The sequence below is a fragment of the Gopherus evgoodei genome, chromosome 10 (assembly GCF_007399415.2).
Source record: "Gopherus evgoodei ecotype Sinaloan lineage chromosome 10, rGopEvg1_v1.p, whole genome shotgun sequence".
Classification (NCBI taxonomy): domain Eukaryota; kingdom Metazoa; phylum Chordata; order Testudines; family Testudinidae; genus Gopherus; species Gopherus evgoodei.
The window spans coordinates 29,000,767-29,012,989 of NC_044331.1; the positions used below are offsets into that span (position 1 = coordinate 29,000,767).

The 12,223-nt window shown below is 44.7% G+C and overlaps 1 protein-coding gene across 2 annotated transcripts in view; it reads right to left on the reverse strand.

Annotated features, from left to right (window-relative positions):
* The window catches only part of THSD4 (thrombospondin type 1 domain containing 4), a 658,049-nt gene that overhangs the window by 129,628 nt on the left and 516,198 nt on the right, over positions 1-12,223 (reverse strand). For both annotated transcript variants that reach the window (XM_030578300.1, XM_030578301.1), the window contains one exon: positions 3,636-3,840. In XM_030578300.1, the coding sequence (XP_030434160.1) occupies positions 3,636-3,840 (205 nt within the window). The remainder of the gene's footprint in view (positions 1-3,635; positions 3,841-12,223) is intronic.

Genomic DNA, 12,223 nt, shown 5'->3' on the forward strand with positions numbered 1-12,223 from the left:
ATTGCTAGTGATGGGTCAACTTCAAAAGGTTTGCAAATCTAGTTTGGAGAAGTATACAAATGTTTAGATATTTGTATGAAATTTAGCTGAATTTGAATCTCTTTGGTCAAGAAATCCAACTTGAAACCCCACAGATGATCTCTCCTATCATTTCTAGTACTTTCTGGTTTCAGCCAAGCTGGAAATATTGTATTGTGAGAACATGTTTTTCCTCACTGCATTTGGGGTTTTTGTTAAAGACAAAACTGTGAAGAGCAGAAGTGTGATAAATTTGGTGCTGTGCAAAAACTGTGTAATGAAACCACATGGAGCACAGATGGCCTCCATGTTTTGTTACAAACTGAAAACTCAGCATAAGTTCCCAAGGTGTTTGCTGAAGTATGTGAACCTTTCTAATGATCTGGTGCTGATTCATGATTCTGCATTGAAAGACAACACATGCAACTTGCATATTGTGTGACAAAAAACTAAGGACCCAATTATGCCTTCTTTACATCAAGCAGTACCTTACTCCACAAGCAGCCCTGTTGACTTTGTGGGACTATTTATGTAGTAAATTCCTGGTTAGTGTGAGCAAAGGTGGCAGAATTAGATCCCTAAGCCACAGTTCAGCAAAGGAATTTAGTACGTGCTTAAGTTCTTTGTTGAATTAGGACCCTTTTGGGAACCCTGAACTCTGGCATGTCTAGATTCAAGGTTTCTGTTCACCCCACTAAATGTAGGGAAGTTTGCAAATTCCAGATCTGGGTCTGAGTTTTGAACAGCTCAGTGTTGGGGGATGTTTAGATCCAGTGTTATGGTTCAAGTCCTTCTCTATCTAAAAACTGCTAGAGTGCCCCAGATTTTGAACACAGAGCTGGCTGCAGGAGTTTTGTTGCCTACCACCTACTGGGAAATGTCTTCCTTTAGTCCCCCATTGCACTTCACAATCAACTATCAAGGAACATTTTGTAAGCTGTCATATCCTGGTCCTCTAGCTCACCTTCTTTGCCTGTATGCTGAAGCAGGGCCTTGTTTAAAAGCTGATTTGCTTGATCATTAGTTGACTGCAACTTGTGAAAGCAGAGAAGTTAGCTGTGCCCTTATGGGATAAGCAGAGAGGCTGGTAGTCTCATGGACAGAACCACTACCCAAGAATGTTCAGTGTCAGGGAGGCTAATCTGGTTAATTTAGCCATCTAAAATCCATACCATCAGCTTTAAAATGAACCATATGAGACAGTATGGAAAAAATGTAATGATTGGTGGTGGCACAAACAAACCAGAGAGAGCTCTGGGAATGAGGAGAAGTATGGGAAACACATGGCTTGCTATTTTCCCATACATGCCAAGACTCTCGATTATTTTTAAGCAGAAATGTTACTATTTTTCTGCTCTGTGCATTCAAAGAATGTTCACGTGGCCCAGCACATTTCACTAAGGTTAAGGGTGTTTCAGCTGTTTTCAGATGCTGGCATGTACATCTGAAAGAAAAATTATCTGCAATTTCATGGTTTGACAGCTTTAATTATGTGATGACTTCCAGCAGTTTGCCCAGCAAACTACACTTTCACCCATTTGATATAAGAATTCCACGTTTTCTTCCAAACATACTGTATCTATGGAAGTTGCTCATACAGAATAATTCATTCCCTTCATCACCAAATTAGTTATAAGAGATGGACATAGCTCAAAAAGTTCAGAGAGGAAACCAAAAACTCATGCTTATATACAGTTTATCAGAAAATTCTTTGATTGGGAAGTAGCCAGAGTCAGAAATACTATGTGAACAGGCTCTCTTACAAGAGCTCCAGAATGTCTAGGTTTTAGTACGTCAGCAGAACCACAAGTCTGGTTTTTCTTGTATTACTGAAGAATCATACTTTTGGCTAAAGGAAGAAATGTACAAGGACACATTACAATACACAGTCCTCTACCTCCCCAAAGGACTGCTGTCTACACAGGGAGATTTCTGTAAAACTAGTCACATTCCTTTCCACCTCTTGCTAGCAATAGCAAAAAAAAAGAAGTAGGACGTGCAAAGGAAAGAGCAGAAAGGATAAGAAGATGGCAAGTGACAATGGGGATAATAATATTTCCCTTCTTTCTGTTGATTAGCCGTGGCAGAGACATTAGAAATAGATGATGTTAGGAGAGCAGCAGTGGAACACTAGGACCTGAAGCTTCTAATGCACTTGGACAATTCTAGGAGTGAGGGCTAAGGAGGACAGTGGTGAAGATTTTGAAAAAAAATTGGAGGAGACGGGTGAATAATCAGCTGAACATGAGAGCCCACTGTGATGCTGTGACCAGAAGGTCAGATGCAGTCCTTTGATGCATAAAGAGAGTAATCTCTTAGTAGGAATAGAGAGGTTATTTTACTTCTGTTTTTGGCACTAGTGTGACCACTGTTGGAATACTGTGGCCAGTTCTGGGGTCCACAATTCAAAAGGATGTAGAAAAAATTGGAAAGGATTCAGAGAACGTCCACAGGAATAATTAAAGGATTTGAAAACCTATTATTGTGATAGAGTCCAGCTCAATCTATTTAGCTTAACAAAGAGAATGTTAAAGGGTGATCTGATTGCGGTCTAAGGTTCATGGTGGATTCTTCATCACTGACAATTTTTAAGTCAAGACTGGACGTTTTTCTAAAAGCTCTGCTCTAGGAATTATTTTGGGGAAGTTCCATGGCCTGTGTTATACAGAAGGTCAGACTAGAAGACCACAATGATCCCTTCTGATCTCTGAAAGCTATCAAGCACAGCTCCATTGTTGTTTATGTTTGCTAATGCCACTCACGATGGGCACACCAATATAACTGGATTTGCTTTAGGCAGTCTGGCAGAAGTGGGTCTTTAAGAGGGACTTAAATGAGGACAGGCTAAGGGCCTTGCAGATGAGCTGTGTGAACCCATGCCACACATGGGAAGCCAAACAGGGAAAAACTCACAAACAGTAGACATGGCAGGTCTATGTTTGTAAAACAGGAAGTTCCACACCAGCCCCAATACCAGGCACAAGTCAGCCCTGAAAACGTACCTCCAGATGTCTAGTGTTACCTGATACTGCCAGATTGTCACTTCCTATTTAATTCTCATGATATTTCTTCACATCTGAATGACACTGTATTCTGCAGATGCCTTCCCAAAACAAACACACACACACACACACACACACACACACACACACACACACACACACACACACACAGAAATACTCGGTGCTGTGACTGTGATCAGGGTACCTTTTGTATTAAAAGTTCTGCATGTTGTGGTGGTGTTTTTTAAGGAAATAGGAGAATCCTGTTTTCTATGGCTTTCAACTGACTAGCAGCCTGCCTTGCTGGAGACAATGGCCTCACTAACATTTTAGAGAAGATTTAGAAAGTGTGAAGTATATTTCCCACATTGGAACCAATGAACTGGGAAAGTCAAAGCAAGATCACATGGACAGGGCAATAGATACAAATCATGGGGTTTGTCCTGCCAGTATAACCGAGAATTAGAAACAATGAGTTAGTATTCTTGTCAATAATTTTCATCCATGCCTTTGCATTTCTCTCACTTTGCCGAGAGAGAACTAACTGGGACAAACCTCCAGGCAAACTGAATCATCACACCAATCATGTTTTATCTGGAATGAAATCCAACTTACCCAAGTAGTTGTTGCTCTTGGACATCTCAGTAATGTTGATTTTAATAGCCCCTTCAGGAATTTCTACTATTTTGTGGTAGCCAAGATTTGTTAGCGTGTGTTTGAAAACACCAGAGACCACCTTGCAACCAGTGTTGTCCCCTCCGCATATTCCGCATTTGTCAGCCACCTTGTCTGAGCCCAGGTAGTCATCACAGCCAATGCTCTGCAAAAATCAAACCAATATTTTTTTTTCAGAGCTTACAAATACTGTCTCATGAATCATTCAGAATATTAAACAACATAGGACACTGTCGTATGTGACTTACGCAGAATATAAAGACTTCAGAGATTCACTGAATTGGCATTTTGGATTGTTTCATTTCTTTGCTTTTCTACACACTAAGTGTAATAAAATATCAAGTCGCAGAATAGACATTGAGATACTCTGTGGCTGGAATTTTCAAGTGAGCTTAGAGGTGTTCATTATTGGAAACCCAGGAGGTGGGCATGCGCAAGCCCACTCACTTCTAAAGGCCCCACCCCAGCCTAGCGGGAGGAACCACTGGACCCAGGGACCAAATGAATGCAAGGGACAACTAATGAGAAAAACAGGGACCATAGGTTCAAAACGAGGGTATCAGATGGGGACACCGTGCAAAGAATCCCGGACAGCTCCCACTGCTCCTCAAAGATGTTGAGGGAGCCAGCAGACGCTGCCCTGTGGAACTCTGCCTGGATGCGTGAAACTAGGGAGGAAACGGAAATAGGCCTCACAGTCGCAGAGCACCCCCTCATCCAGCATCCTCCTCCTGGTAGTGCAGGTGGAGAGTTTGGCCAGGGCCAGGAGGAGGTTGATGAGGAGGTCTAGTGACATTATGGGGCCGTCGATGGGGTGTGCAAAAATGAACAGGTGTGGGGAAAAGTGCAGCCAGAACCTCAACAAGAAGTTCTGGAGGAGTTGGAACAGGGGCTGCAACCTGGTGCATTCAAGATAGGAGTGCGCCAGGTTCTCCTTCATGCAGCAAAAGGGGCAGGCCTCGGGTACAGGTGTGAACCACACCAGATACACGCCTTTGCTCACAGCTCCGTGAAGGAGCCACCAACTGATGTCCCAGGCGGGCCGTGGGACCAAGGTGGAATAAAGGCTGGCCCACCGGGGCTCCTCACCCTCTGTAGGTGGAGGATAGTCCTGCCATTTGGTGTCGGGGTGGGACGCAAGGCTGAGGAAATGCAGTGTGTGGAGCACAAGCGTGTACAGTTGGTCTCTAGGCGCGGTTTGGAACCAGACTGGCTGCAGGGTGTGCAGCCAGCTCAGGGTGTGGGAACAGGGAGGCCGGAGGGATTCGCGGAAAAGGGGCCAAATAAAAATGTCTGGAGAGTTTGGGATGAGTACCCTCTTGCAGGGCCCACTGCAGGAAGACAAGAGAAATGAGTGAGAAGGCGGGCTCCACCTCCTGGAGTATGCGCAGGGGGGTCGGAAGGGTGGAGAGCCCCATGCATCGACTGAGCACATGGGGATCCACCCAGTCCCCCTTGTCGTAGTCCAGGAGGTCTCCGACCCTAGTGGTTTCTGCCAGGACCAACCTCCAGCACACCGAGGGAGACTCCGCCACCTGCACATATAGATCGGGGTTGTGTAGCAGGGGTTCCGCAAGGAGGTCCACCCCCTTGGTGACCACAAAGGACCTGGTCGCCAAAAAGAGATTCTAGGTCTGGAGGAGGTCCTGGTAGAAGACTGGCAGCTCTGAGAGATCTCGTGGAAAACCCCTCGGGTGGAGAAAAAAAGAGGTGCTGGTCATATCGGAGCCCTCGGAGGGGACGGAGGAAGGCGTGCACCAATGTGGACAACATCGGACTACCTGCACTGGAAAGGAGTCTCTGCAGGGCCTGGAGGCAGAAGACATGGACCTGGCTGCGAAGGCCCTGCCCTCCCTCCTCCAGGGAAATACTCAAAACCCCTGCTGAGACCCAGTGCAGTGCTGGCCAGAAGGACTCCAGGGCTGTCCTCTGGAGCCTGGCCAGGATCCCCGGGGCCAGGGTCAGGGTATTGAGCCAGTGCCAGAGCATGGACAGGACTAGCTGGGTCAGCACCAGCATCCTCCCTTGCAGGGAGAGATACCGGAGCAGTCCTGTCCATCTCCGCAGCCGCCCACCCACCCTGGCTTCCAAATCCTGCCAGTTCTCCGGCAGAGAAGGATGTGTGGTGGATAAATAAACGCCAAGACAGAGCAGCGGACATGCGCTCCACTGGATGGCTTGAAGCGCAGGTGGGAGGGAGCTTGCCTGCCAGAGCTCTTGACCCAGTTGACCCGGACAGAGGAGGCTGCCAAGTAAACGGTCTGACAGGCCTCCACCCCCACCAGGTCGCCTGGGTCCTGGATCGCGAGGAGCATGTTGGCAGCATATTCCGAGAGGACCAGCCGCAGCTCCGGCTCCCAAAGCACCAACCCCGTCAACCTCAGGCGGAGGAGACAGAGGAAGGGCTCGATCACCAGAGTGTACAGCTGGCCCGAGAGGGGGCACCCCTGCATTACTCCCCACTCGAAGCTGACCGGCTCGGTCAGGGTCCAGTTGAGCCTGACCAAACATTCCACGTCAGTATACAGCACCTGGAGAAAGCCCACAAACTGGGGCCCAAAGCCAAATGCCCACGGAATGCCCAGGAGATACCTGTGGTCCATCCTGTCACACGCTGTCTTCTGGTTCAGGGACAGGAGGGTGAAAGACAGACTATCCCTATGCCCCAGCTCTAAGAGGTCCCAAATCAAATCCAGGTTATCAAATATGGTCCGGCCCAGGATGGTGTAGGTCTGGTCGGGATGGATCACGTCCGCCAGCATGGACCCCAGCCGCAGAGAGATGGCCTTCACTACAACCTTATAATCTGTGCTGAGGAGTGAGACGGGATGCCAATTCCGTAAGTTGTGGAGGTCCCCCTTCTTTGGCAATTAGGTGAGGACGGCTCGCCTGCATGGAAGAGGTCCGGGCCAAGAATGTCCCAGAACATGTGGTAGAACTCCACAGTCAGCCCGTCCATGCCCGGGGATTTGTTGGTGGGCATGAGATGGAGTGCTTCCGAAAGCTCGGCCAGAGAGAGAGGCAGCTCCAGCCAGTCTTGGTAGCCCACTCTGACCGCAGGGAGTTCGGTCCAGAGCACCCTGCAGCTTAGGGGTGTTGCAGCACTTGATCTTGCCAGGCTTGGGTCAGAGAGACTCTTATTCTCATCAATGTCAAATCAAATTTACCAAAATATGGGCACTGCTGTGACACAGTGCACTTGACCTACTGAACATCATCAAGCAATGAGTTAACACTAAGCTTAGGTGGACAGGGTGGCATAATGAAGGAAGACTAGGGACTTTAGTCTCCATCAGATACTGAATGGAAAGCCAAGGAGCCCTATACAAGCAGCTACAGTGGCTGGTTGTCAAAGGTAGGACTAAGCAGTAGTTGGAGACAAAGAGGTTACTTACTTGTAACTGGAGATTCTTCGAGATGTGTGGCCCCTATCTATATTCCACTGAGGGTTTACACATGCGCCATGTGACTGAAGCTGGAGAATTTCAAAGTAGTAGTGTCTGTTGGTCCGCACATGCACCCTTGCCTCACCTCATGGTTTAGTCCAAGGCGATAAAGGGCGAGGACCACCGATCGTGTCTCCAGTTCCTTCCCTACTGCAAATCCAAAAGATCTGCTGCAGAGCGGGAGGTGGAATACAGATAGGGACCACACATCTCGAAGAACCTTCAGTTACAGATAAGTAACCTCTTCTTTTTCTTTGAGTGATGGTCCCTATTGTATTCCACTGAGGATGACTAACAAGCAGTACCTTATTCAGAGGAGGGTGTGAAGCTGAAGATGGAACAGTTGAGTGGAGGACAGTCATGCTGAATGAGGCATCTGTCACAAAGACTGTCACAAAGGCATAATGTATAGTGAAGGTATGTACTGAACTCCACATGGTTGCCCTACATATGTCCCTAAGCAGTATATCATGGAGGGTGACCATGGTGGACACTTGGGCCCTAAGTGGAATGGGCCCTTCGTCTGACAACAATAGCATAGTGTAATGCATCCAGAAATCCATTTGGAGATTCTCTATGTGGAAATTGCTTGCCCCTTAACTTTCTGCAATTGTGATAAATAATCTAGGAGACTTTCTGATCAATCTTGTCCTCTGCAGGTAGATAGCCAAGGCCCAGTGGACGCCGAGGGAGTGAAGTCATCACTCCTCTTCCAAGCCATTAGGCTTCAGGAAGAAGGCAGATAAGTGGAGAGGTTGACTGAGATGAAACCAAGAGAGAAACTTTAGTAGAAATTTAAGATGTAGGTGCAGGGAGACTTTGTTTTTATGGAAAGTGGTGAAAGGAGGGGATCTGCCATCATAGCACCAAGTGCTCCTACCCATCTCACTGACGTGATAGCCACAAGGAACGTGACTTTCGTGGAAAGAAGGAACATAGAGCATGAAGCCAGCAGCTCAAAGGGTTGCTTAATCAGTGCTGATAGAACAAGGTTGAGGTCCTGTTGGGGAGCAATAGATTGTACAGGTGATACATTCTCGGAAGTCCTTTCCAAAACATAGTAATCAACAGATGTGTAAATACAGAGTGTCTTTCCATGGGAGAGTGGATCTTAAGAGAACAGGAAGTAATTCAAAAGAAGTGGAATCTTCATGTCCTCTGGGAAAAGCCCTTTTTGGTGGGCCTAGGAGATACACCTAATTGACTATTTCCTACTGCTTGATAGAATGCCTTTCATTTCCAGTAAGCACTCTTCTTCTAGAGAAGATGCCCATCCAAATACCATACCCTGAGGTGAAGCATCTGTGGATCGGAATGTCTGATCCTGCAGTTGTGGTGCATTAGCAGCTTGGAGAAAGTGGGAATGGGAAATGGAGGACAGGCTGACATGCAGAGAAGATTGGCAGCTCGCTGGTGGTCTCAGAAATAAGAGGATGTGTGAGGATGAAGGCAGGCCTGGAGGACAGGATTGTTGGGTTGTGTGGTGCTTGCATGATGGTTCGTATGTTTTTTGGTGGAAGAACTGGGCAGTCTTGAACCATTGTGTAGGTGAGTAGATGGTAGAATTTCTGCTTGGGTGCAAGTGTGTAGATACCCATTGATTGAAGTGTGACTTTTAAATCCTGGAGGATGTGGAACTCATGGAAGGCGCATTGCCCTTCTTCAGTTTGGAAGAAGATTTACTGCCATGCTCATGCACATGCTTCCTTATCTCCCACCTAGGCCCCAGCATGGGGTCTGTAGTGATGGTACCACTGGCGGTGGACTCAATCTCCAGAGCCGGAGGCGCATACATGGCTGTCTCAGGCCAATGTACAGAGGGCAGTTCCCCAGCCTGGGTACGACTGAGACCTTATGGTGACTTCCATGAGGTGCTTCTTAAGGCAGAGAACCTGGCCTTCTTGGGTATGGCTTGGAAAGGACTGGCAGATACCGCAGCTGAATGAAATGTGGGCTTCTCCCAAGCAGTCGAGGCAATGTTGACGTTAGTTGCTGATCGAGAAGGAACGTAGACAGGAGGTGCAGATCTTAAATCCTGGCATCTTTGACATAGTCCAGTACCCACACCTGCGTATGGAGGGAGGGTGTAACCAGTAAACAGATTCCCCCAAAGTCTCAGTTCTATTCCAAATACTACTAAAAAAAGCTAAAACTATGTTAAAACACTAAAAACAGCAAATACTACAACAAAAACTAAGTATATACAAGTCTACACTTTTTAAGGTGCATCACACACAAGAGGAGACTAGTAGCTTCAACTGGACTCTGTGGCAGTGAGAAGGAACTCGAGATGTTGCCAGTTCACCCTGCCCTTTATCACCTCAAATGAAACCATGAGGCAAAGTGAGGGCACATGTGAGGACCAATGGACACTACTACCTTCAAATTCTCTGGCTCTGGACACATGGTGAGTATACGTAAACCCTCAATGGAATACAATAGGGACCAATCACTGAAGAAGAACTTCTTATAGTCCAAACTGGGATTTTTCTGTTTATACAGAAATCTTTTGTTTCTTTTCTTACAAATTCGATACTTTTAACCCCAAAAAGAATTAGCAATGAGACATCTCTCAAACAAGTTTCTAAAAAGTCTCTAAGTTGTGCTAGGAGCCAAATCAACATCCAGGCTGCCCCCAGTGATCCAGGTGAGGGGCAGAAAAGTGGCCTAATGCCAACTTTGGCTCCCTCTTCAATATTGGCCTGGTCCTGTACAATTCAGCTAGGCCAAAGTTTGGGCACACAATCTAAAAGACGATCCATTAGTGTAGATTACAAAAAACATAATTACTAAAAGTAATCTAAATTTAAAGCAAGAAAATGTGTTCAGTATTTTCTTCAAACCAGAGGACTTGTACTTGACATGCAAGACTTGTACTTTACATTCATGCACTATATACATTTCCTCTTTATTTTCAAGCATTTTTATTTCTGTTCATAATAAGTGGATTGAATGTATAGCTTCTCTCTCTAGAACATTACTCCTCATGAATACTGATAGATAGTTCTCATTTCACCTATATAATAGGTCTGCTTTCAAAACAGTGCTTCAGAGACATACATACAAGGAAGAAACTTACAGTTTATATTATGACTCAAAAATATGTGACCTTATGGAGAAAGACAAACCGACCTGATTAAATATTACAATAAAACAGCCTCCCATCAGACTTATGAGTTTTATCAGTTAATTTATATATTTTTTTAAAGTCAAAAGCACTCTTCCATTATTTTAAGTAGATTGCACAATACTTAGTGCAAAAGCTGGTTAATGCCTGTTCCATATTCTCTCCTGCAAGTAAAGAGCCAAGTGAAAAGGATAGAGAAGGCTTCTCCAATAACCCATAACAAACAGCAGAGTCAGGAGTGCTGGCATTGATATGTTTCTTTCCAGTTCCCAATCCTAATTCTTGTCCTTTGCTGTGAAAAATGTTCTAAACCACAAGCCAAATTCTGCTTAGTTCTAATGAAAAGATTGAAGCCCCGACCTCTTTTTTTATGATTATCCAAAGAACACAGATTAAGCCATCTCACTCAACCCCACCAGTATCATGTGGGGCTTGAAAATGATGCTTGCTTGTGGTCATAAAGCAAGAGGCTGAATCAAGGTCCCAAACTGTGTGTGTGTGTGTAGGGAGGTGGGTGGGTGGGTGGTGAGGGATAACTGACAACTGAAAAGTGGTTATAACCTATCATTTTTAGCTAGATTGAATTGCCCTGTCATTCAGAAGAGAGTTTGTTTCTTGTTAGCAGTATTTGCTTTAACATCTTTAATTTACATTATATAGCATATACATAGCATTTGAAGGAAATCATGTACATATTTCATTTTCGCCTTTTACTTAAAATTTATTTTACTTGCTACTAACTTCATGCCTTTGGACAATTACAGAAATAACCACTATGTGTTGCTCCTTCAACATTTCAGACAAGCCTAGAGCAATCTGAAAAATGAAGTGCTCTGAATTTAAGACTTCTGCACAATAACTACAGATGATTGACTGAGCTCTAGCCTTTTTCCTATTAAGGATTTTTGCTGAAAAGATTTACATTTTTCCATTGTAAGTTTATCTGAAAAGAAATGTGATGGTGCTTATCACCTTCTTAGGTTTTCCGGTGACATTAAGGAAGTGTTCCACTGCCAGTATGTAAATATATGGAGGAATCCCCTATGTTGTACAATATGTATTGCGTGTATAAATGTTCAGTGATCTTCCATGTGAATATTCTGTCTTCTACGGATTAATAAAGTTTCCTTCATTCAAACAAGCAAAAGAGCTATTTTACAGAATAAGTATTTTAGAAATACTTCAAGGTATTTTAAATTTGTAATTGGGACTATTATTCATACCCTTCTGCCTGTGAATGAGTACTGCACAAAGGTCTGAGAGACAGGCAAATTATAACTTATTCATTTTAGAAACCCTCTAAAATTACCTAAAACATTGTAGCCATGCACAAAAAAATGCATGCATAGCCTGTATTTCTAGATATGGCAAGGATAGCAGTATTTTTGTGATCCACTGGATCAGTGGGACTTTTTAACTGTGTAAAACACATATTTTTAGCATTGAAGGGTCATGAGATATTAGATCTGACCCTATCACTGGTCCAGGACTAAATACTGCCTTCCTAGGCCTTGGGCCAGAGTAATTTTGGGCTGAAGAAGGAAACATTTTTCTGGCAAGTTGATTTCGAGTTTCTTTTTTAAAGGCAGCTGTTTGAAGCTGTTCAGCTTCTATGTCACACATGTTAGAAATAATCCTGGTGGAATTAGATTAATTAGTAGAGTGCTAGAGAAGCAGGGAAAGATGCATGATATTGAATGGATCTCTCTACCACATGTGTGACATAGTATGGCCTCTAAGCACTTTGCTGAATCAGGACGTAATTATCTTTACATAAACACACACACACACACACACAAATGAACAAGAGAAAATAAAGTTAGGAAATAAAAGAAACGTAACAAGCCCAAAACAATTCTCAGTGTATCTAGCGTCCAGAATTAATGACTTAATAGCCCTGGATTTCAATGGCAGAAAGTTGACTAGAGAAGTCACAGCAGCATAATCCACAGAAG